The sequence below is a fragment of the Eriocheir sinensis genome, chromosome 18, assembly GCF_024679095.1.
Source record: "Eriocheir sinensis breed Jianghai 21 chromosome 18, ASM2467909v1, whole genome shotgun sequence".
Classification (NCBI taxonomy): Eukaryota; Metazoa; Arthropoda; class Malacostraca; order Decapoda; family Varunidae; genus Eriocheir; species Eriocheir sinensis.
The window spans coordinates 14,038,143-14,064,745 of record NC_066526.1 but is presented as its reverse complement, the minus strand read 5'-3'; the positions used below and the strand labels follow the sequence as shown (position 1 = coordinate 14,064,745).

The 26,603-nt window shown below is 39.9% G+C and overlaps 2 protein-coding genes and 1 long non-coding RNA gene across 10 annotated transcripts in view; 1 reads left to right on the top strand and 2 right to left on the bottom strand.

The window, feature by feature from the left end:
- LOC127000349 (uncharacterized) lies at positions 1-23,290 on the top strand. Of its 5 annotated transcripts, none has more exons than XM_050863974.1 (8): positions 9-833; positions 3,197-3,396; positions 5,338-5,494; positions 6,426-6,557; positions 6,977-7,287; positions 8,839-8,988; positions 14,058-14,199; positions 15,329-23,290. In XM_050863974.1, exons 2-8 carry the CDS (start codon positions 3,350-3,352, stop codon positions 17,141-17,143), a joined length of 2,754 nt encoding a protein of 917 aa, XP_050719931.1. In that variant the 5' UTR covers positions 9-833; positions 3,197-3,349; the 3' UTR covers positions 17,144-23,290. The 5 variants fall into 5 exon arrangements, with proteins under 5 accessions (XP_050719932.1, XP_050719931.1, XP_050719928.1 ...); XM_050863971.1 differs by having other exon boundaries at positions 13-833; positions 8,836-8,988; XM_050863973.1 differs by having other exon boundaries at positions 13-837; positions 8,836-8,988.
- On the bottom strand, positions 1,940-2,479 carry LOC127000357 (uncharacterized). Its single transcript, XR_007753942.1, has 2 exons — positions 2,224-2,479; positions 1,940-2,100 (listed from the first exon to the last, which is right to left on the bottom strand). It is a non-coding gene; the product is annotated as an uncharacterized LOC127000357 (long non-coding RNA).
- LOC127000348 (pumilio homolog 2-like) overlaps positions 21,032-26,603 on the bottom strand; it is a 165,223-nt gene continuing 159,651 nt past the window's right edge. For all 4 annotated transcript variants that reach the window (XM_050863966.1, XM_050863968.1, XM_050863970.1 and 1 more), the window contains one exon: positions 21,032-26,506. In XM_050863966.1, the coding sequence (XP_050719923.1) occupies positions 26,421-26,506 (86 nt within the window). In that variant the 3' untranslated portion in view covers positions 21,032-26,420. The remainder of the gene's footprint in view (positions 26,507-26,603) is intronic.

Sequence of the window (26,603 nt, the reverse complement as noted above, 5' to 3'; positions counted from 1 at the left end):
TTTCGTTTACAGTTTCACATTCAGCACATTTTTCCGTTTCAGGTGGTATATGACATGTACCAATGTAACAATAATCAGGGGGCAAAAAATGGACAAGAAAATAATAAGTCTATCTGACAGAGGATCGCCGAGGCGCTGCTAACTTGATAATAGCAGCAGCAGACATAACTATGTGATATTAAATTTCTCTGTCTCGCCATTCGTCACCCTAAGATGGCGGCCAGTTGCTTCAAAATTCAGGCTCTGGGAACCCTCTATGTATATAACTCTGTGGTGGAGAGACGAGTGGACGAGTGATTGATGCAGTGAAAGAGTTCCTGGAGAGCATGTGGAAATGTGAAAATCAATCCATCAATTTTGCTCGAGTCTCTTCTCAGGAGCTGCCGTTACAAAGGCCTATCTGGAGAGAAACGTCAAGCCACCCCGGCCTATGCAGAGGAAAGGAAGAAATGTGAAAGGCTGCAATAACCATACGTAGAAGAAGAGGACGACGCCATTGGAGAATTTTTATTTGAAAATGACCACACCAAAGAAACAAAAGCAACAGTACAAATTTTTTGGATAATAAGAGAAAAAACAACGAAAGAAATAGAGGAAAATAATAGACCCGGACAGTAAAGACACACCAGGGAGTGCCGTTACAAAGACTAAACTCCCGACCGACTACTGCTACTACTGTGACATCAAGATCAAGCGCCCCTCGGGAGCAGGCGATTCAAAGGGCAGTAGAAGGAGGGCCGTCCGTGCCGCCCCCACCCTGGCCAAGGACATTGCCCCCCACCCGCCAGGACACCCACGAGAGGAAGAGGGACTCCGCACCCAGCACCCCACTGGTGAGTGAGTGGTCGTGGTGCTGAGCGGATATGTGTTGCGTCCTGCTTCACACAGTGTCGACCTCAGGTCAGGTCAGGTGTCGTTCGGGAAGCTTGGCCTTTGTATCGGCGCTTCCCTGATGATCTTCACTGGTCAGTTTTCAGCTCTTCAGTTGTTCGTGTCTAGAATTTTTCTTTGTTGTTCTCTCTTTCTCCACATTTCATATATCACTGGCTTGGTTTCTTCGATCAGCTCTTCTTTAAATAATAGTTCTCCAATTAAGTCTTCTTCTTCCTCTGTAGTGAGTCTTTCTATTTGCAATATCTTCTTTCTTTCATTTGCATAAGCTGGGCACTGGATTAAAAAATGGGTTATCTCTCTCTCTCTCTCTCTCTCTCTCTCTCTCTCTCTCTCTCTCTCTCTCTCTCTCTCTCTCTCTCTCTCGCTGTCAGGGCCAAGGTGTAATGTCAGAAGGTTAAGTAAGTATGGGATATACACAGGGTCTGTTAAGCCAAAAACATGGAATAAATACTCATGCAAACGTCAAATTTTTAACCTTTGAATAATGGGTATTGTATTAATAGAATATTCTTACATCACTGAACACAGTGGAATCCACATTGCAATATGTTGTGAAATAGTCATGCTAGAGGGTGTGAATTATGGCTAGGGTGTGAGCTGCCGGCACTCTCGGTCCCAGGAATTTTGGAGGTATTATTCTAGTGTTTGCCCATACTCACCCCTCGCAACCAAAATTGGCTAGGGGGCCATTGAGACTTCGGGGAATGCGGTGGTAAACATGAAATGCGTCGCAAATGCATAGTTTTTGAGTTATGAGGGGTTGAAAAATACCCTAGATGTAGGGAGATTCCTTACAATTACTTAGATGTAGGGAAATTTCATACATTCCGGTTTTTTTTTACAACGTACGGAAACCACGCAAGGTAATTATTGAAAATCACTCCGCACCTCGAAAATACGATATTACGCCTCCATATTGTACTTAAGGGCATATTATACATACGGACGATGTGTTTACATGGCAACGCCATTGCAATATGAGCAGCGTTGCCAACGATCCGGTTAGCAATGATACGCTAGGTGAGACCAGGTCCACCACACGTGGTTATCTTTTTTTTTTTTTTTTTGGAACACGCACCTTTACCTAATACTATTTCCGATGGTACGCTAGGTTAGCGATGGTACGCTTAGTTAGCCATTAGCCCACGCATGTGAGACCAGGTCCACCACGCGTGGTTATTTTTTTTTTAGAACACGCACCTTTACCTAATACTATTACCGATGGTACGCTTGGTTAGCGAGGGTACGCTTAGTTAGCCATTAGCCCACGCATGTGAGACCAGGTCCACCACGCGTGGTTATTATTTTTTTTAGAACACGCACCTTTACCTAATACTATTACCGATGGTACGCTTGGTTAGCGATGGTACGCTTAGTTAGCCATTAGCCCACGCATGTGAGACCAGGTCGTAAAGTTCGGTTGGAGTAGTTTAAATATGCTCCCCCACCCAAATACCCCGAGTTCACGCAGGTCCCCCAAGATCGTTGGGAGAAGGGGATTAATTCGGCTTCTTCACTTTTAAGTACTTTGTTTTTTTTTACTATGATATATGGAGGCGTATTATCGTATTCTGGAGGCGCGGAGTCAATATCCACAATCACCTTGTATACTGGGAATAGGAGCCCGTGAAGCAGATTCAAAATCTGGTCAGTAAGGATTCACGTGTTCGAAGAGCTCGGGCAAGAGGTTCGAGAGCCTGCACTTCCTGCACAAACCGCAGTACTATTAAAGGCGCGGTGTTGGATGGATCCCGGCTGTCAGTGATAAACAATGAAGATACACTGTGTTTGGTGCCACGGACTCTACTTGGAGGACAGAAACCTTGCGATGAGGTGACAACCTACTAGAGAGAGAGGGCATGAGTGTGGTGGAGGCGTTTATGTGAGCACAGATGGCCGCCGGTGCCACGCCATATGTTGAGGTGAGTATCGTTTGGTGGGTTCACTACGCTTCTCTCCCAAAACAAGCTTGGGGTTCCACTGAGTGCGTGGTTTTCGTATGGGAAACACTAAATTCGTCGCAAACGCTTATTATAGTGGTGGGAGGAAAAATTCCCTAAATCTAGGGAATTTCCTTAGATCTAGGGAGTTTTTATCCCCCCCCCCCACCACCACTAAAAAAATACCTGAAACCCCGCATTCCCATCAGGTCCCCAGGCTTGTTTGGGGGGGAGGGGGGAGTATGAGCAAACACTAGAATTTTACCATTTTGGATAAGGGATTCTCAACCTGTATCAGCAAATTATCAGATAATTTTCCAGGGATGAAAAAAACAAAAAAAAAACAGAACTTTATACTTCAGGAAGCTAAATGTTGTGGGTCATCACTTGCCTGATATCAACAAGAAGAGAGTCACCTCATCATACTCTGGGAACCTGTGTGGTGGGGTCATCACTTGCCTGGCAACAAAACAAAGAGAGTCACCTTGTACTTTCTGCGAGCTGTGTCTGTCATCATGGTCGACATCACTGGGACAATTTCTGCACTCAGCCACTCATTTAGGTAAAGTAACTGCAGAAGGAGAATCACCACTATTGAAGGTAGTTAGTAATTAATCAGTCAGTCAGTGGGGTCATGTGGCAGGGGGTGCATTGCCTTGCCCACCCTACAATGCCATCCTCAGGGATCCCTCTGGGCAAGTCTCCATGCAGGCCCCCTTCCCATTCTTGGTACAGTCAAATCTGTGCAAACATTCATGCATCAAATATTCGCCTTAACAAACGTAATGCTCTACTACCCTTCCTCACCTAATAAATGTCAATACTCATTAACTATATCAATTTTTTTCTTTTGGACAATTTGAAACTAAGTACATTCTCAATCATCTGATTCCTGCAAACCATCCTTGATAAAATTTCAGAAGCATGTCCAACCCCCGGTGACAACAAAGTTCTTATGGTGCAGCACAAAGCATATCACACATATATATTGTAAACAATTAAACTTAACATTCTCCCTTCACTGAAATATCCATCTTAGATTTCAATGTTCATAATAATCTATCTAAACTAAATTAACCTAACTTAACCTGATCTAACAGTTTAACCTAACCCAACCTGACCTGTGCCCCACTGCCAAAATGCAATAAATAGAGATAAATCCTTCCATGTATACCCCCCACCCCACCCCACCCCACCTCCTAGACCATATATCAAGAAATTAGCCCTTGGAGGCCAGGTGATGTACTAGTATGGGCTCAGTGGCTGGGTGACATACTATTTTGACCTAATTTTGAGCTCAGTAGCAATCTCTGACTGTCAAGGCCTGTAATACACTGGATGAGAGTAGATTCCACTGTACATGTTATGCCTATTTGGAAATGTGTGGTTGGCTTCATCTCGATGTATGCATGAGAGCTTGAGCCTTGGTCAACAAAATATGGGTGTGGGATGAAGCTTTATTTCTATTCAGTGTCATAGAATTAGCCCACTTGCTTATTTTTCATACAATTTTGAGCTTATTGAACATCTCAATAGACCTTTTGAGAGGGAAAGAGAGCAGACCATTAATTTTGCAAAGTCATACAGAGTTAGAGCAGTGAGCTCAAAGAAATGTAGGACAAGGCTGGGGGAAGAGAGAATGGAAGAGGGGACTGAGTTTAGATATTTAGGGACAGTTTTATGTAAGCATGGAAGTATGAAAGGTGAGGTGAGGGAAAGAGCAGTGAAGGGCAGACAGGTAGTAGGTGTGTTGGAGAGAGTTATGAGAGGAAGAAGTGTGAGCATGGAGGTAAAGAAGAGATTAAGGAACAGTTTTATCCTGCCAACTCTGTCGTACGCATCAGAGACGTGGACATGGAATGCAGCACAGCAAATGAGAATATGTGTTGTGGAAATGAGTTATATATAAGAGGTTTATGTGGTGTTCCAGGATGGGATGGAGAAAGTAAGGAAAGCATGGATGAGAGGTTTGGTATGGGTGTGACAGTGAGAGGACTGGAGTGTGGAGTGGTGTAATGTGTGAAGTGTGGTGCATTGAGATGGTTTGGACACATATTGAGGATGAAGGAGAATGAATTTGTGAAGAGAGTGTATGAGGGAAGGGTTGAGGGAGGGGGTGTCAGGAGAAAACCACCTGTGAAATGGATCAGTAGAGGGAGGGAGTATTGGAGCGAGAGAGTTGGAAGTAGCAGGATTGAGTGTGCTGAGAGGGAGTGCCGGAACAGAGAGAGATGGAGACACTTCTGCCGTGGCCACCCTCTGGAGGGAAGTTCCAGTGAGTGAACAAGGCATCAGAGATATAGATAGATAAGGAGTGTATAAACACGGTGAACCTGTGACAGTCTTGTCAGTTGCCACACCCATCCCCTTAAGGGATGCTCTTGAAAGAAGCAGGACATGAGGGTGGACAGATCTTTCTTTATTTTTTTATTCCAGATTTAATATAGGGGAATTGAGATTCCTTGCAATGATGATAATGCCTAACTAAGGCTTTTATTTGCAGGCTGTCAGATGGGTACCAGCTTTTCCTAAGGCTTGATACCGAAGGAAAAACTTGCTATGTACTGGTGAAGGAACCAAAACTTCAAGAATGGCACAAACATATTGAAGTAGCTGCTACTTACAGTATTAAATGCTTACACCAAGAGAATATACACTTAGTAAGTACAAGTTGTCGGGAATTTGCATATATATAGTACATATATATATATATATATATATATATATATATATATATATATATATATATATATATATATATATATATATATATATATATATATATATATATATATACATATATATATATATATATATATAGAATTACCTTCTGTAATACAAAGTATGAAGATGGAGAAATTGCACTTGGGAAATTATTCATACATAACTACTTGATTCGGGGTCGAGTCGGTGAACCGCCGAGGTAATAATTCTTCACTTGCCAAAAACTGCTTGGTCAGGCATGATGTCAAGGTGTTTGGGGGCTCGTGAGCTGCCTGGGCAAAGTTGATCACGTGAGCCCCCGCCCAGTCTCGCTAGCTTTACCACTCACCACCTTAATCCGTCAACACCTACGGAAGCGGCTGCCTCGCCCTCGCCACAGCCTGTTGAAATTTCCTCCTTTGTACAAATGTACATAGACTGAAATGCACACAGGAATGCATCTCAATGTCTATAATGGAATTAAATGGGAAAATTCATTCAGATTAACAAATTTTTGCTTTACTACGAGCAAATTTTGGGGAATGGGCATTGCTTCTAAATTAGGGACATGGTGTAGTGCATGTCACCCATTCAACCATTCCACTTTCCACCCCCTTTGTTGTCACACCCATACCAAACCTCATACTACATGTTTTCATTACTTTCTCCATCCCATCCTGAAACACCACACGCATCTCATATATTTCACTTCTACTGCACGTAATCTTGATTGCTGTGCTGCACTCCATGTCTATGTGTCTGACGCATATTCCAACTTTACCTTTATGTACCCTTACTCTTTTTTTGGCATGAAATACAGTTATGATGATTAGTGATGACATGGTAATAATAATGCAATGAAGTTAATGAAGTCTTCTTTAATGACAGGGCAGCCAGTCTCTGCATGTGTATAAGACATGCTGCCGCTCTAGTCTGGAACGATTACACAAGAAGGAGCTGCAGGTGGACCAAATGAAGGAACATTACAGATCAATGCAGTCCCAAGTCCTCTCATGCAAGGTATTGTGTTTTATACTGATACAGCTTGATGACATACATCAGCAACTTGACTAGAGGTTTTTGAGCAAGTGCAACAGGAAACCATTTTCTTCTTGCCTAGCTCATCTTTGTATGTGTAATTTCAATCCTTTGTATTGATACATATATGTTTATCTCACTGCATCTTCTTCAACAGCATTATCTTTCCTTCTAATTTTTACTTTATTGCTGTGTAAGAGAAAGACTTTGCTGAAACACAGGCTCATATAATTTATATAACAACATATAACTCAATTTCAAATATTTTCAATTTTTATTTTGATGTTCGACGGCGTACTCTCACCTTAAGGGTGGCCATAAATATCTCTTTGCTCATCACCAGTTTACCTCTCACTTAAAAGCTCTGATTCTGCTACTTTTCATATTTTTTGATATTCCAGGCTAAAGTGAGTGAAGTTATTGATGCTGAAGCTGGAATTTATCTTCTGAGCAACAACATGAAGCTGTACACAACCTTCCTCAAAGACTTGACCGGAGAGCTGTGGAGTGAAGGCCAGTCTGAGGAATCTGCTGATGCAAAAGATGCCAGTCACTGTTCAGAGGCTTCATCATCAAGTACATCTGAGCATTCAAATTTGTATAAATGTTTGACACCTGGAGACAATATTAAGATTTTTAGGTGTCATTATACTATTGAAAAGGAGAAAGTTGCACTGGTGTGCTGTGGTCAAAGCCACATTGTAAATGAGAGGTAAGTTTAATATTAAAAGTTGTCTTGAGATTTTTGCCACTGAAGATCCAAATAAATAATAATTGCATGTTTCTGATGGTTTAGTGGATTAAAGTATGACTTTTGAGCTTTTAACATGTTTACTCATGAAAAATGCTTCTGAACCTATATTATGATGTCACTAATAACATCTTGGTGCTTGATAAACACCATTTTCAACACAACCATTCTAAGCGTGACATTAAGATACATGTACAATACCCTCCCGAGTGTCGCGCTTGCTTCATTCCGCAGGTATAGCGCTAAATTCATGGATCGCAAAACTCGGGGTATTGAAAACACTGAAAAAGTGGAGAAGCTGACTCTTTTTCCCCACTTTACTCCCTTGTTATCTCAAAATACATACTGTGTAAAAAGGAAAAAAAATGTGGAGAGAGAACGGGTCGTTTTGAAGCCGCAGCTGAAGGCAGCTGGCTGGCTGCCTTATGATTAGCTGACAGTTCTGAAAACACACTTGTGAGTGGCCTAGTCCGATGACGTCATTGACGGCGCTCATCCAATCAGCGGCCTCTAACTATGAAGAAACAAAAGTTTTGTGAATCTGAAGTCAACGTTGATGGGTAAATCATTAGTTCGTAGCTTTTAACGTGGGCAACTAGCGTGCATCTCTGTGAATCTCGCCCCAGCACGTGAGAACACGGTCACCTAACCGCTAGTTTCTCAAGAATTTTATATAGAAATTCAAAGTCAGCTGTATTTCACAGGAAACTCATCGAAATTCTAGTCAGAAACTCAGATGCCTCAGTCCCTATCAATGGTAGAGGGGGTCACAAATGCCCCCAGATCGGAAGACACTTTTGGCTACAGACCCAAAAGGTATCTTGAAAACTCTTACAACTTTTCTTCATCACTGCAACATTTGCAGTCCTTGCACTAATTTCCATTCTATGGAACACCACCTCTCCAACTCTAAACCCCAACTAACCAAAACACAGGTTTTTGAGGCTACTGACAGTAATCTCTACTCTGTTCCTTCCTATTATCTCTATCCTGAATTTTAATCCAAAGCTGGATGCTGCGTCTACATGTTCAACATCACTTGCTCTCGTGCCCACGACCTTGACTCTTCAGAATTTTCCACCACCTGGCTTAGACTTAACTGTCATTCAATTACTTAATACGTCTGTGGTGTTTATCTCTCACCTAACTACCAATATGTGAAATTCTTTGACTATTTGAATCCAAAGTGGAGCATACCTTGACTCACTTTCCTTTGGCTTAAGTCTCCATATTAGGAGATTCAACGTTCATTTATCAAAACGACCAAACTGCATTTAAGAGAGACAGCACTCACGCATCTGCCCCAACCCACAGCCACATCCTAGGCCTGAAGGTCATCTGTAAGCCTGTATCCTCTCGAATATCCAGGAGCACTTGCACTGACGTCTGCTCGTTCAGTGGTGGTTACTGTGTGTGTGTGTGAATAGAGGGATATTAAAAGAATGAATGATGACTATAGCTGTTAACATGTTTATTTACTATTAAATATTTATTTGAACCTACTTTCAGCAGGAAATTTGTTTTGAAGACGTTTGCAACGGAAGGAATATCATGGGTAACTGATGCTGTCCGTTCCTTGAATCTGGGCCTCAAGGGACTCCTGTGGCTGCTGAGGCTCAAGGAGGAGTTGCACAGCATTCTTCCATCACATGGCTTATCAAAGTAAGTTTTGTTTAAAGTATGCACTTTATGTGGTGTGGAATTTCTACTGTATATATAGATTGTCCTCAACTCTCAACCAGTTACATTTTAACCACCCAGTTGTAAGTTGTTCCAAATATAAGTTGAAATTCAGTGTGTATGTATATGCATAACATTATTTTTTATATTTTCCCTTACCTTCTATCTAGATGAACTGGCAGATAAAGTAGATTTCCTTTTGTTAGGCATGGTTGGATGTAGAATACAGTAGAATTGGGGAGGCAGTGGCTGAGTGGTTGGCATGTGGGCATGGTGTCCAGGAGAATGTGGGTTTGTCATACAGGACTATATTGAAGGAACTGGGCTTACCAACACTTGAAGAAAGAAGAGAAAGAGGAGACCTGATAGCTTTGTACAGGAATACAAGTGGAATGGACGTGTCGGATAGAAATAATTTAATTGAGACCGAAGGTAGGAGGCAACTAAGAAGGCACAACAAGAAATTGAGAAAGGGGACATGTTTGAAAAACATAAAGAAATGCAGTTTTCCATACAGGAGTGTAAATACATGGAGTGGACAAAACAAAGATATTCTGCTTGATTTCACAGGGCTTTCATGTAAGAAATATTTTCAAAGAGGAGAACCTTGCATCGGTCGGTTAATTTTTCTCGTTTACCAATAAATAAAACAACGAGAATGATCAACTACATTTTTATTAACGACAGTATCACTTATTGTATTGAAGTGTAATTCTTACCCAGAAACACAGGTAATTTATGATAATTGAATTAATAATTCAAGCTTCGTGGCCCCTAAGACCAGGTCGCTGGTGACACCTGGTAAGGATGAATATGATCCATTGATCCCATCATATCAAAAGTCTTTGAGAGTCTTGTGTCAACATTTTTCTAGGTTTATGGATAGTTCTGTTGTTTTCACTTTGCCAATTTGCATACAGGAAAAACCTAAACATTATTGACTGACTGACGTCAGACTGCACTGGATAAAAAATCTGAACTAACTAGTATAGGTGGACTTTTGTCACATTTGATCTTGTCGACCCTGATGGCCTCTCCTTGAAGCTTTGCTGCATGGGAGTGGCCAGCCCTCCTCTTTCTGTCATGACCCTGTGTGAATGGTAGTTATAGTAGCATGTTTAATATACATTCTGGTGTGCCTCTCAGAAGCATTTGATCCATTCCTATTATTTACAAATAGAAAGGACCTGTTTGAGGGATTGGTTTGCTGTGCAGGGGATGCTACTCTCTTGTTCATTATTCATTCCCTTAAGGCGCTGTTACACTAGCACATTTTCCGCCGATGTCTTGAGTCAGACAATCATGACCGTCTGCAAATGGAAAGTTGTCAACAACTTTTTTAATAAAATCAGAATCCATTGTGGATGATGAGGAAATATGCAAAGTAAACCACTGTTTTTTATGAAAAGCAAGAATACAACTATTTAATATAAGTAAAACTATTCAATAAAGCAATTACACATGTAGTTACATTTTATAATGTAATGTCATAAAAGCCTACAGTTTCTCATGTGACTAGACCTTGTTTACATGTGATGCACTCCATGTGTTTCTCTCTCTTTGAAGACCTTGCAATAAGTCATGGCTCACTGAGGGGTGGGAGATCACCCTGGAGTGGGTGCCTTCCTACTCAGGCATACAAGGCAACAACATTGCCGACACCACCGCCAAGATGGCCCTTGCGGATGTAAACATCACGCCGCTCCCCCTCCCACTCTCCACGGCCAAACGCTTATTTTCCCGTACCTGCCACTCTTTATGGGCTCGTCTCAGCTTCATTAACCCTAGATTACTATCGTTGTCGGACTAACGTGGTTACTATCAATGTCTGGAATTCTGGACAAACTTTGCGGGCTTGAAAACACATATAGGAATGATACAAAGTTTAATTACAAAATTTTTACTTAAACTAGAATACATTCTGAATTCTATGACCTATAAACTTAACATATTACCCAAAAATAACATTACAAAAAAAAAATGTGTTAAACTTTAAAAAAACCCGCTACCTTTCCCTAATGAAGGCACCCCTGCCAGACAGTGTTGGCTGACTGTGTTTAGTTGTGCCAAACGTGGAGTTCACACGTCCCCCGAAATGTTCCAGCCTCGGAAGCCCTATTGCCTGCATTATACTTGATATATTATAATTACTATTGTGTCCGGAATTCCGGACAATTGGGAACAGTTCAGGAATTAAGCACGGGAAAAATACAAACGCATCTCATGCACCAAGGGCAGAATGCTAACTGAAATGTCATGGCCGTAGAGCATCATAGGTCTAACAGATTTCCTTCCACGACGCAAATTAACCACCCATGCCGGGATTCCGGACAATGATAGTAATCAAGGGTTAAACACCTAATCACGTTGATAGCGGCGATAGTTTTTTTTTATATATATATATATATATATATATATATATATATATATATATATATATATATATATATATATATATATATACAACAAAGGAGGCAGCTCAAGGGCACAAAAAAAACAATAATAAAAAAAGCCCGCTAATCGCTGCTACCATAAAAGAATCAGAAGAGGTGGCCAAAAGCAAGGTCAAATTCGGGAGGAGATCAAGGTGTCCTGATACCCTCCTCTTGAAAGAGTTCAAGTCGTAGGCAGGAGGAAATACAGATGAAGGAAGATTGTTCCAGAGTTTACCAGCGTGAGGGATGAAAGAGTGAAGATGCTGGTTAACTCTTGCATAAGGGGTTTGGACAGTATAGGGATGAGCATGAGTAGAAAGTCGTGTGCAGCGGGGCCGCGGGAGGGGGGGAGGCATGCAGTTAGCAAGTTCAGAAGAGCAGTCAGCGTGGAAATATCGATAGAAGATAGAAAGAGAGGCAACATCACGGTGGAATTTAAGAGGTAGAAGATTGTCAGTAGGAGGAGGAGAGCTGATGAGACGAAGAGCCTTAGCCTCCACTCTGTCCAGAAGAGCTGTGTGGGTGGAGCCCCCCCACACGTGAGATGCATACTCCATATGAGGGCGGACAAGGCCCCTGTATATGGATAGCAACTGCGCGGGGAAGAAGAACTGGCGGAGACGATACAGAACGCCCAACCTCGAGGAAGCTGATTTAGCGAGAGAGGAGATATGAAGTTTCCAGTTGAGATTTTGAGTTAAGGATAGACCGAGAATGTTTAGTGTTGAAGATGGTGATAGCTGAGTGTTGTCGAAGAATAGGGGATAGGTGTTTGGAAGATTGTGTCGAGTTGAGTTGGAGAAATTGAGTTTTGGGGGCATTGAAGGACACAAATTCCGAATCTGACCTTGCTTTTGGCCACCTCTTCTGATTCTTTTTTTAGGAGCAGCGATTAGCGGGCTTTTTTTTATTATCATTTTTTTGTGTTCCCTTGAGCTGCCTCCTTTGTTGTAAAAAAAAATGAATAAATAAATAAATAAATAAAGTTCCTTCTGCCCCAATCGGAAATGATAGCAAGGTCTGGGGTTAAGCGTTCTGCAGCCTCCAGTCTGGAGTTGTGTACTTCTTGTTGAGAGGGTCTTCTATTGAAAGAAGTTGAATAATGCAGAGTGGAGTCGTCAACGTATGAGTGGACAGGACAGTTTGTTATGGAAAGAAGATCATTGATGAATAACAGGAAGAGAGTGGGTGATAGGACAGAGCCCTGTGTAACGCCACTGTTGATAGGTTTAGGGGAAGAGCAGTGACCGTCTACCACTGCAGAGATAGAACGGCCGGAAAGAAAACTGGAGATAAAGGAACAGAGAGAGGGATAGAATCCGAAAGAGGGCAGTTTAGAAAGCAAAGACTTGTGCCAGACCCTATCGAAGGCTTTCGATATGTCTAGCGCAACAGAGAAAGTTTCACCGAAACGGCTAAGAGAGGATGACCAAGAGTCAGTTAAGAGAGCAAGAAGATCGCCAGTAGAACGCCCCTTGCGGAACCCATACTGGCGATCAGATAGAAGGTTAGAAGTGTAAAGGTGCTTTTGAATCTTCCAGTAAAGGATTGATTCAAAAGCTTTAGATAGACATGAAAGTAAAGCTATTGGGCGGTAGTTTGAGGGATTGGAGCGGGCACCCTTCTTAGGCACAGGCTGTACAAAGGCATACTTCCAGCAGGAAGAAAAGATAGATGTTGATAGGTAGAGACGAAAGAGTTTGACCAGGCAGGGTGTCAGCACAGAAGCACAGTTTTTAAGGACAATAGGAGGCACTCCATCAGGTCCATAAGCCTTCTGAGAGTTGAGGCCAGAGAGGGCATAGAAAACATCATTAGGAAGAATCTTAATAACAGGCATAAAGGAGTCAGAGGGGGGATGAGTAGGAGGAATATGCTTGTCTGTGTGTCGGGGCCATGGTGTTTTGTTTACATGTGACGGAAGCAGTGCAGACGGACAGTTGAATGTAGTGTAACAGCGCCTTAAAAAAAAGTTGTCAATTTTCTGGAAGTTGATGGAAAATATTGACGGAAAATGTGCTAGTGTAACAGCACCTTTAGTATACATCAGTCATTGAAATGAGATCTGTCTGTAATTTATAACCAGAGCTGTATCTGGATGGTTCAGCATTAAATGTATATCAGATGGCATCTTTTGGTGTCATTTTCAATCCAAAGGTGATATTTGAATGTCACATTTATTCATAAGTATCTTTTGCTGCTTAGAAGCTTGGCATGATTAAAGGCATTCAAAGTTTTTTGTTGATTCCATATCTGTCAAAGGTATTTAATGTTACAGAGCTATTGTCTTTGAGTACTTCTTGCCAGTTTGTCCTCTGCTCTGGATGTTACTTGGTACTAATTTATGGAGAGTGTCAGATAGCTTATTTTCTTTGTGATGCAAATGTGATATGTGGTCTTGAACATCATTGTGCTGTCAGTGTTTTTTCCTTGATATACATAATTCAGTCTAAAGCATCTCGTCTTGTGCATAGCAGTATTACAAATTATTTTTTTTCATCCTTTACTTTATTCCCTTTAGCCTTAATTTTCTGTCTTATGTGGTATTTGACTTTGTGAATGTTAAAAGACTAGGCTACGGTATGTATTGGGAATTAATTGTTGTTATCAATTCAGCCAGACTGCTGCTGGTGGGTCGTACATAATGACCTCACTCTTGAATGAAGCCAAAAGACGGAACCTTATGATGAAAAAAACACGTTCCTTGGTGGAAGAATTCCTGCAGCCAGACCATAAATGTAACTGTGGTCTAATGCAGGTGCGTGTTGGTGGCAGTGTGGTGTTTGAATATAAGTTCTCCCCCGCACAGTTGCTATCCATATACAGGGGCCTTATCCGCCCTCGTATGGAGTATGCATCTCACGTGTGGGGGGGCTCCACTCACACAACTCTCTTGGACAGAGTGGAGTCTAAGGCTCTTCGTCTCATCAGCTCTCCTCCTCTTACTGATAGTCTTCTACCTCTTAAATTCCACCGCCATGTTGCCTCTCTATCTTCTATCGATATTTTCACGCTGACTGCTCTTCTGAACTTTCTAACTGCATGCCTCCCCCCTCTCGCGGCCTCATCGCACACGACTTTCTACTCAAGCTCATCCCTTTACTGTCCAAATCCCTTATGCACAAGTTAACCAGCATTTTCACTTTCATCCCTCACGCAGGTAAACTCTGGAACAATCTTCCTTCATCTGTATTTCCTCCTGCCAACGATTTGAACTTTCAAGAGGAGGGTATCAGGACACCTCTCCTCCCAAAATTGACCTATCTTTCGGTTACTCCTTTTAACTCTTTTGTAGGAACAGTGAGTTGCAGGCTTTATTTATTTATTTTTATTTTTTATTTTTTTTTTCATTATTGTTTCCTTTTTTTTGCCCTTGAGCTGTTTCCTCCCTCTGCTGTAAAAAAAAAAAAAAAAGTGGAGGCACAAATACATGATCAGGTTTTAGATAATGTAATAGAAAATGTACAGTTATAATAGTTTTCAGATTGGATGAGAATTACTACTTTTTTGTGAATTTTTAAAACACAAGTACTGAGTAATCCTTCATGTGTGTAGTGCTGTGGTTGCGTGGCCTTGAATGCAGCACCATAATTGGCTCAGCAGTGGGCAGGAATTTTAAGCGCATCCTTCCAAGAGGACACCCGGAGCGGAAGGGTTAATTCTGGATAAAATAACATGTAAAATTATTTTTATATAAATATTTTTTTGAGATATAGGATGCATTAATGGGATTTACATTCATTTCAATGGGGAAATTCATTTTGGTTTACGAGTGTTTTAGTGTACAGGCAAAATTCCGGAACAAATTAAACTTGTACACTGAGGTATGATTGTATATACAAATGGAGGAAGATCATGTATTATTTTATATTTTTGTTTGATTACAGGACTCGCCCCCATTTCACCTTGCAACCCTGAACAACATCCTACCAGACCAAACCCAGAATGCTTCGCAGAGTTCATCAAACGGAGGACATCAAGTGGTGGGTGACATAACCATTGACCTGAGTCAACAAGGTAGTCAGTTTTCAGATTTTTGGGATTTTTCTATTAGTCAAAAGAAGGAAACTCCTTTAGTGTTGGTAGGGAAGTTAACTGGTGACCATGGTGGAGTGTTACAGTTGATGCAGAAAGACATGTCAATGGGTCTTATAATTATAGGTAATGCAGGTATGGCTGCTAGTAAACTTGGCAGCACAGTGGCACTTTTTGATTACTATGTTGTCAAGGAATTCTTTTTCAAAATCAAAAATGATCCAGATGTTCAAAAGCTCTACATAGTAGTGAAAGACTCAGATTTTTTTCTATTAGAAGAACCTAAAGCTACTCCTTCATTGCCAGAAGAATCAAACAGATACAGGCTCAAACTTTTGTCAAAGAGCGCTCTTAACTTCCGCCACAGCAAACTGAAAGAACTGCCTCTCTCTCAGTTTGTGGACATTAAGCTATTTTGGGGAATGACAACCATAATGAAGCTGGGACTCAAGGGAGAGGTATTAGAAAAATGGCAGAGGGTTGTTGAGTTTTCTGGAGAAAGTGCTAACTTGTACCCGCTGCTTGAAGTTGGGGACGAGTGTGAATTAAGGATACCACCTTCACTGAAGCCTGAAATTGCCCTAAAGAAGTCTCAGGCATTTCAGTCGATGAAGAACTTTTTAGAACATGAATGCTTACTTCTTCCTGCTGAAATATTGATGACAAAAGTATCCTCTGAGACTATGAACTGTGGTGAAGTGACTGTACAGCAAGTAAAAAGGGAAGGTCATGACTCGGAACTCATCACCATAAGTGGAACGGTCTTGTGCAAAAGATTTGATAGCCCCAAATTCAGGTCTGAAGTATGTGAAATTCCCCTTAATATTTGTAATGAATACCACATAGGTGTTCCAGGAAGCATGAATTTTAAGTTACTGCTTCAAGATGAAAATAGCCCTGAGACTGAGGTATGGCTTTATGTGACATGCTCCACAAATTACTATATGAAGGGTTACCCTCTCTTTGTGCTTCCGGGAGTCAGAATTCTCGCTACTGATGTGAGAAGAATGGTTGCCAAAACCAGCAAAAATGTGTACCTCATAAGTTCAGATTTCACACGCATCATACCTCTCTCAGTCCCTGAATCTGAACAAACTTTGCAAACTGATTCACCTTCCACATTCCTGAAGTCTGCATATTTTACTCTCAGGAACATTTCCTTCAGAAACAACACATTTATGATATATGCCAGGATTAAGAAGATTATAAGAGCAACTATGAAAACAGTATGCAAGTACTGTAATTATGACCTTGTGGAAAATTCTGACTCCTGTGATAACTGCTTTGGATCCTCTCCAGTGGATGTAGAAGCTTCTTTGGAAGTACTTGTTGATGATGGCACAGACACTGGTTTGATCCTTCTAAAAGGTATGACACAGATTGCTGTTCTTTTGGGGCTGACCAAGAAAGACAATACAAAATTGTATAATATGATAGTATCTCAGTGTTTACATTTAAATTACCCAGCTGTGGTATCACAGAGTAGCCAGAATTGTAAACACAAATTCTCAAACTCTATTGGCTTCGAGAGGATGATTACTCATCGAGATCCTGAACATTCCTACAGATTCATGTGCAGAAAACAAGAGTCTCAGCCTCACTTGTGTTTAGATCTGTCAAAACTGAGACCAATGCAAGATATAGCATATCTTTCGGAATGTAGGTAATCTAGAAATGTCATGAGAAAGCTGATTTTCTTAGAAATCAAGAAAGAAATCATTTATAAATGAGAAGGTGAAAAAGTGTAACAGATCCAAGTGTTGAGTATAGTGTGGCTAAATCAATGCAACATGGACACAGTAACGGTACCAGACTGCTCATTACCAGTCCCAGGCCAATATTCAGCATTCTTAATTCTGACAGGTCATCATACATGTATTTGTATGCATGTATGATGACCTCTAGAATACTGAATATATCGGTGGCAGTACCCACCAGTACTGAGCTTGTGTTTTGACACAGTCATACATTCATTATACATGGTAATATATATATTACATACGTAACAGTCTGGTACCGCTACTGTGTCCTATATCCAGTGCTGTTAGTACCAGTATCTGCCCAGCCATACTGCCAGAACTCCAGTTTGTTTATGTTTATCAGCTGAACAGCTGTTTGCAGTTATGATCCTGATTTTAGTACCAGTTTCATATTTTTATTACTTTATTTCTATAGAAAGAAGCATTCATTATAGTCAGTGTCCTGTAACCTGTTGCAGAATATCTTTTAGGGTGGGACTCGCTGACTTGCTAAGGTAATGGTCTCGCTCACTCATTGGTCGATTCCCAATTTGTTTCATTGTGCAGTAAACTGAGTTTGAATTCCAATTAAAGCCCTCATCTATTATTAAGATAATGAATTATACTGATAGAAATTAATTCATCGACATCTGTATTGCTAACTGTGTGTATCAAACTATTAGAGATAAATCTGATGACATTCATAGTGCACAACTTTCCACTCTTGCTCATCCCTATTCTGTTCAAATCCCTTATGCAAGTCAGCCAGCATCTTCATTCTTTCATCCCTTCTGCTGGTAAACTCTTGAACATCCTTCATCTGTATTTCCTCCTACCTATGACTTCTTTCAAGAGGAGGGTATCAAAACACCTCTCCACCCGAAGTTTACCTCTCATGGCTTCTCATTCTCTTTTCTTTAGTTGGAGCAGCATCTTGTGGGCCTTTTTGTCCATGAGCTGCCTCCCTTGCTGTAAAAAAAAAAAAAAAAAAAAAAAAAAGTCCAGGACTTCAGGAACAAAAATGAAAAATCTACCTGAACTCTGTAACATTACCCACAAAGTCTGCCTTTTAATATAATTAATTCTCAATAGAAAGCCTTGTTCACATTACAGAAAGTTTATTAATGGAGTTTACCATTACATATGATACAGCATGTACATCACAGAATAATGCTGAAGTAATATAAAGACAGGTTTATTAATTAAGCCCCTGGGCTGGCTGCTCCTGCATATTGTATTCCTCCTAATGCTAACAATATATACTGCTCGAGTGCCAAAATGTAATATAAAGAAATACGGAAATAGTAATGATAATAACAACAATGTTGTGAACCGAAGTCAGGAGAAACCTTTTTCATAACAGAACCAATAACAAAGTATATGGGGATGTCATTTTCCAGATATAATAAAGAAAGAAAGAAAGATAGAAAGAAATGACAACCATGCAACTACAAACTGCCATGAAATTACAAAGCCACATTTTTTTTCCCTTTTTTTTTTAATGTACCTAAACACGTACAAGAGAACGAGAAGGATCTTGCAAACCAGCCCAAGTCCGCCAAAAGCCGGTCAAACAACTTATGCGTACATACTCTTATAAAAGTAAGATTTTGAATGATTACTTTTGAGACCGAGTTTAGGGTTTGACTCTTACAAGAGTACCATGTATACTCTTCTAAATTTTTGAAAAATTTCTTGAAGGCCAAGTTCAGGGAGTTAATCTTTGCATGGGCATGACTTTCTAAGCCATAAAATTTATTTCTCCATTGAATAGGGAGGAGGAAAGGGGGGGGGATCTTAATGCGAGATAGACTTTTATGCAAGTATATACATTAGCTGTGCCTGGTCTCTTCTCCTCCCTTGGCACTTCTGCTGCAGGCACCCTCATGAGGCAAGGCACTCTCTTGATATTAACACAGTGGCGATAAATAAAAACTTTTGCATCATTTGCAGCAAAATCACAGCTTTTTGGAGTCCACAGTTGCCGTACTTCTTGCATTCATGTATAATGGCAAACAATAAAATAATAAATACTAAAAAATATTTAAAAACAAATTACAACTTTTGGAATTTACAGTTGCCTTACTATTTCCAATAGTTAATTAAGTGCCATAACCAACTCAAAGAACGATATTTTGGTTCGATATATAAAATCATTATAACTTGTGGATCAATAAACTATATTGTCGACACTCCAGTGACATACCGCAAAACAGTGAGAGCTTCTAAAAACAAAATCCCAGATTTGGGTCAGGAGTGAACCTCCAAGGCAAGATGCAAAAAGATACAGAGCGAAGCCAAGAACCAGTTTTGTTGACGAAGAGTTATGCCAGGCATCCACTTGTCCATGAGCTATAGCCACGTCAACATTCATAAGAGCTTCTGTGAAAAACCTGAAGTGTTGGGTAAAGGCCGAGAAGCGTCCACTGATCCTACAACAGCTGTGGCTGTGGCAGTAGCTGTAACACCTCTCCTCCCTTTAAAATCATTTCACCTTGAAAGACAAGTAAGTTGATCTTGAAAACCTACTTACTGCACACCATAGACTATGCCACAGATACAAATATGGATACAGATGCAGATGTGGATCACAGAGAAATGGATGCCAGACTTTAGGGGAATGCAGCAGCAGCAGCACCACCAGGGATGACGACGGAATGACCACGACACACCTCCACCCTACTCATTATTAGTATATATATATATATATATATATATATATATATATATATATATATATATATATATATATATATATATATATATATATATATATATATAATGTGTGTGTGTGTGTGTGTACACACACAAACACACACTGCTGGCGGAGATATACTAACCAGAGCATTGATTTGGCATTGATTAAAAAACTTTAAAAATCTAACTGGATGTTTCAAATGGAATGCTTCACTCCATTTTATACATATTGCATATATTTTTACATATAATACAGTTCTGAAAAATGAAAATAGGTACATGCTAATGTGGCAGTTTCCAAGATGGCAACAAGGAACGAAAGAGAATGTTGTTGTTATGGCATCTTTTTGTTGCAAAGCTATTCTTGCCCTGACATATGTAGCAGCAGTGGAAGTGGCGCAGGCAGTGGGGACACGACCCCTCATGTGGGGGACACGACCCCCATGAGGAATAACAAAATACAGTAAGACCCATCTAATACAAATTGATTGAATATATAGTGAACAGGAGACACTGACCGAGGGCCATAATATTGATTTTATGCAAATCTCTTCTTTTAACTATGATTCAAATTCACTTTTTTTTCTGTCTGACGGTATTGTCAAATGCTATATACACATCTGCAATGAAGGCAAGTTAATTCCACTGAAACAATACTTGAATTTCATGCAACTTCCTCCCATCACTCATGAATGACATCCTTCTGCATTGTTTCACTTGTTGGTAACTGACTGCAACTAAGCTGAATGTATGAATGCAGGCCAATATCACAAGAAATTAAACACTTGACTTCTCACTGCCCACATCATTGGCCTAAATTCATGTATCCACCACCTGTGCCATTTCCAAAACACTGAATCCTGCAGCCAATTAGCAGACTCCTCCCCTATGCCACTAACCACTACTACTGTAAAAACTACCACCAACACTACAGTAAACCCTCTATTAATCTAACTGAGGGAAACCATGTTGTATCACAAGGTATTGATAGAGGCACACGGTACTGTAGCAAATAAAAAGTAAGATATTGTTTAGTGTTTTTTTTAAATATTGATTTTAATTGTTAAAAATGGAGTTTCATTAAAATATGAGAAAAGGGTATCAAATAAAAACAAAAAATATTGTTTACACTTGTACTTACAACTGAGTACAGGTGGGTTTATATTGTTTGGTAATTTGCATTTTCACCAAACAGAGGCTCAAGAGAGGGTTTACTGTACAACTATTAACACTACTACTACTGCTGCTGCTGCTTACTATTCTGCCGTCAACAACAACAACTTTTACTACTCATATGAGAAAACGGAAGAAATTGACACATTAACTCCATAATGTGAATCACTTTAAAAAGATCAACAAAACATTAGGAAGCCAAATAATTATACATGAACACAATTATATTAAAACAAAGCAGCAGTGCCAGAGCTTGAAGACCCAAATCGCATGTAGTAGTATGTATGTACGACTAATACTAAGGCTTTTAAACATAAAGGTTACAAACATATGAAAAAATGTACACTGATGTACAGACTTATGACTACTGGATTCTCTAATCAACTTCCTCTTCTTTGTTAAACCAATCTGAGAAAGTCTACATTTTACAATTTAAAGTTCCACGTAATGGGATTACTTCTCAAGGATATAGTTGCAAAGTAACATTACATTCCCTTTTGATTCAAGCTCTGATGTAAACACCACAGAGTGGCTGCAACCATATGCACCGTGTAAAAGTCAGCCTCACCTTCAAGTACGACTCCCAAGTCTAAGGTAAGTTTGATTCATAAGACCCTCAAAAGTGGAAGTTATTGTAGTTTTAGTACAACCAAAGAAAGGTATTACCCATGTTAAAGTTAACAATCCACTACAGTATGACTGACAAGAAAATTGGAGTCCCCAAAATGTAGTAGTAATAGTAGTTCCCTCAGAAAATTCAACCCGACAAAAAAAAAAAAAAAAAAAAAAAAAAAATTCCATGAGTCTGTACGACACTCGTTAAGAACCACAAAAGTATGAGAGAATTAAATGGACACCCTTGATACCACACCAGAGCTTGGGAAAAATGGGACCATTGGTACTTGGCAACTCAGTCCTTGAGAAAAAGTCAGATTAGAGTCAATTACAGAACCAGAAAGCCAATAATTGCAAGGAGAGAGCGAGCTTGTATGCACTAGAGGAGTGTGAATAAATTTGGACTTGCTTCTTAGTGGCAATTATTTCCACTACAAACTATGACGCATTACTGAATATTTTGAAGCCACAGTAAACCCTCTATTCAAATAACCATTTGGAGGGGGCACCATGGCTATGCATCCCAAGATACAGATACATGCAAGGTGTTTTAAATGAAAGCAAAAAATATTGTTTTCTGTAGTTAATCTCGATGTATCAAATAAAAATGGTTGTTTACTGAATTAAAAAAAGAAACAAAATTGCCCTTGGCCTGCCTCCTTTACCATAAGAAGTAAGAAAAAGTACCTAGATATAAAAAATACACAAGCAAACCAAATAATGGGGGTTCCCTAAACAGAGGGTTTACAGCAGCATCTTCACCAATGAATGCAGCAGACAGTGATGACAATGGTGGTTGGTTAGCTATAAAACAGCAAGAAACAGTATGTATGTAGCTACATTTCACACCATCCCCCAGAGTGTTGTTGTGAGATCAAAGACAGTAATGTTACACCGACTATTGTTAGCTAAGGAGACATATACAAAATACAGTTTTACAAGAAAAATTACATCTACATATGCAATATACAACTAATGCTGGGTACAGGCAGGTACAGGCCAAGCTATTATAAGATCTTGCTTCATCGTCATCATTATATTTACAATTTACTATACAATAATGCGCATTAACACACCTCGTCATTCATTATATCACTTTGTGGAGACTGTACAAATTATATAGTAGCACTTACAAAAGGTACATATTCCAAATGTACACATCATCGTCTTCTTCTGTACACTAATTTATTACAAAATGTTACATGCCAGAACATTGGCCTCACAAAAAAGTCAATAATATTCACAGAATTTACAAATTTGACCTCGGTAGAACAGTCGTCTTTTTGGTAAAGGGGGACTGGGATACGGGGCATTGGGGTTGACTCTACAATATAAACAAAGGGCCTGTTCCAGCCTGCAATAAGCTATTAGGGATATGAATAATACACAATTAACAGAGATATATTAACACTGCATCTTCCTCTAGCCATGTGCCAGCATTGGGAGTCAGCCAGCCACTCTTTATCCTTCAGGACGTGAGATTCCGAGCAGATTACATGAATTGGGAGAGGGATGGGGAGGTGCGAGGATAAAAGTTAGGAAGAGGATGGGAAGGAGAGGAGAGTGAAAGGAAGGGGATGGTAACTTAGGGCAGGCTAAGGAAGAGGAGTGAAGGCGAAGGGAACAGTGGAGGGAAGGAAGTTGAGGGCATTGTAAAATTCATAATTGGCAAATCTTGATTCAAATGTATCATGATATCCATAGGACATTTATTTTCTTAATTCCTCAAAAGCAATGTAATGTGCCAGTGTCCTGCATTGTGGCAAACAGTAACCTCTCTATTCAACAGACCAATTGGGTGAAACACCAACTTATGTCCAGAAGTATTAATAAGTGCAAGGTGTACTGTATCAAATAGGAGTAAAAGATATTGGTCACAGCAATATTTTTTTTTTGGTTGAAGCTTGCTGTTTGGAGAAAGTTTTCTCAAATAATAACATATAGTATCAAATAAAGGCAGAAAATTTTGTGCAGGTTTGTGTGGCTCTTAGTATTGTCAATAAGAGGCTCTATAAATGCATTAGAAATGTTCAGTAGGTTTATATGAATCAACAAATCCACCTCGTTAATAGAATTAAAAATCTTTTGGTCCAATTCCATTTCATTAAATGGAGAACAAAATTTTGTTAGGTCTAAGTGATTCAACAAATCAAAAATGGTTGGTAGATTTATATGGTTTGACAAATTTCAATAGAGGGTTTACTGTAGTCCTCTATGGATGATAAGGGTGACTGGCTTTCTCCCCGTACAACAAGTTCTTTCTATTACTTTTTCTCTGTGGCAATGGTCCGTCCATGGGGGCTAACTGTATGCCTTGCCCACAGCAGTAGTAGTGGTGGTGGTGGTGGTGGTGGTGGTGGTTGTGGTGGTGGTGTGGTGGTGGTGGTGGTGTGGTGGTGGTAGTGGTGGTGGTGGTGGTGGTTGTCGTTAGCATCACACTGACTTGACATACAAACACACAAACAAGTAAGAAAATATAGAATATTCACCTGTACAGATTTACAGTAATGCCCATTATTATTAATTACACATATCAGCAAACTTTTTACCTTTGTGTGTGTATACATATATATATAGTAAATTTACATATACATATACATATACACCAGTTGATAGAATGTACATTTAATTTTACAATGCATTAGAGCACAAAGGCTAGATAATGCAGTCCCAGTACCTCAGCGACTCACAGAATAGCAAGAAAGCTTTCAGTAGTGTTCAGACAGTTGGAGGGGACGTGTCGTTCACTCCAACTGCTTGGGTGGCAATTCTGCTGAACCTACTAGTGAATGGACTCGATTTTGGTGACATGGCAGATAGAAACTCCCACTTTTCAAAGCTTTCAGCCGGCCAGTAGTTCAGTCAGCTGGAGGGGACAGATGTGTTTTGTTCACTCCTGCTTGGGTAACAAATGCTGCTGAACCTAATTGTGGATTGACCTATTTTTGGCAGATAGAAACTCCCCTTTTTTTTAAAGGTTTAACTTCCTTCTTTCAACTGTTTTATAGCTGTAAGGATTTAAACTCTTCCTTTACATTTGTCTTATAGTTCTTGTGATGCTCAGGACTATTCTCTCCTCGGGAACACCAAGAAGAGACCGTCTGTTAACTACTAGGATAGATGCAAAATTTGTTCGGCCTTGGCTGATACTTTCCCATGATAACAGTTTCCTAAGACACACCAAAAGGCTCTTCCTGATCTTTATAGCTATTGGTAGATAAGGAAATCATAACAGGTCTTCTTTGGACTGATTACTCTCTTGTTTACAAAGAATTTGATGTTACTGCACTGATTTCCTTGGTCCACTGGAGAGCCAATGTATCGGTGCCTCGAGAATAGGTAGTCCAACAGACAAACTGAGTATAAGCTTGCCCTGAGGGGGATTAAGTGCCTTGTGAATGGTGGTCCAACAGAGGCACTAAGTACAAGCCTTAGCCTGGGGTGGGAGCTTTCTGCACTGTATGTGGCTTGACACTGTTTTGAGTAACGCCTTGTTTGCTCACTCCAAGGAAGGCAAACGCAGCTCTAGACACACTAGCATTACACACCACTACTAATACCAAAGAAAAAATATAGAGAAAAATACAATGGTTACGTTACTGACATTCACCAATTTGGGGGTAAAAAGTGGCAAACAGTTAATATATCCAAGATTTAAATTTGATATACATGGGTAAAGCTGACTACAGCAATAAATCATGCAAACAGCTGCAAGCCCAGAGTATGATAACATGCTCTATAGAGACACTACAGGAGCCTAGCTCAATACTTACTATGCGTTAAGGACACACCAAGTAAAAATAACAAGGATATTCATCATGACGACCATATTAATAATAATAATAATAATAATAATAATTATAGTAATGATTAAGTAATAATAATAAAAATAACAATAATAATGACAAAAATTATGATATAAATTGATGTTGCCTGTTGTTAAAAAATCTTCTAGTGGCAAATTTGTAATTTTTTCAAGCTCCATTTGATTTGACAAAAAATAAATAAATAATAAAGTAAAAATAAAAAAATAAATAAAAAAATAACGACTGATGGCTTTCTCAAAGGAAATAATATTTTGACCGAACACGGAGAAGGGCGAAATACTGCGTATCCCAAGACACCTCACAGCAATGCTTAAGGTCAATAATCATACGTCAATGACCTAACAACCTCTACCATTTTTTCTTCGTGGGAGGGGGAGATGCTGAGCCCTTTTGAATTCTTCATTAACAACGAATGAACAACGTTTCATCTTAAAAGACAAAAAAATGAAAATTCATTGTTTTCCTATTAAAAAATGGATAGGAAAAAGGGGGGAAGGGGGGAACTAGTACTGTAATAATTAAACTTAACCCCACATGCATTCTCGAGCCATCGAACTTCTTTTATTTTCCTATGTGATGGAGGAGCCTTTGCTTTGCGGCGGGAGAAGCAACGACACTCAGAACCGCTACGAAACGAAACAAAATGAGACAAACTTGTATTATTTTCTTCTCTTTCTACCTTTGTTAGTTCACACCTTCATCTTGCTACAAAACTCCCAAAAAATTCCGAGCCTTAACTTATAAGCCGTTACTGCCTCCTCGTTGTTTTCCTAGTAGTGGAGCAGTAGTGATGACGATGGTGATGATGGTGGTGATGGTAGAGGTGGTGGTGCTGGTGGTGGCTGCGGCAGATGCTGATAGTGGTGGTGTCGGATGTTCAGTTATAAGTCAACTCAGAGTGGACTGGTCATGTTCGGTCCCATGTTGTCTGGAGCATTTTTGGTGAAGTACTTCTCCAGTTTGGCAAGAATATGTTTCCCTGTTGAGAGGAAGATGGTACACTGTACATACATATTCTCTCTCTCTCTCTCAACCCCCTCTCTCTCACACACACACACACACACACACACACACAC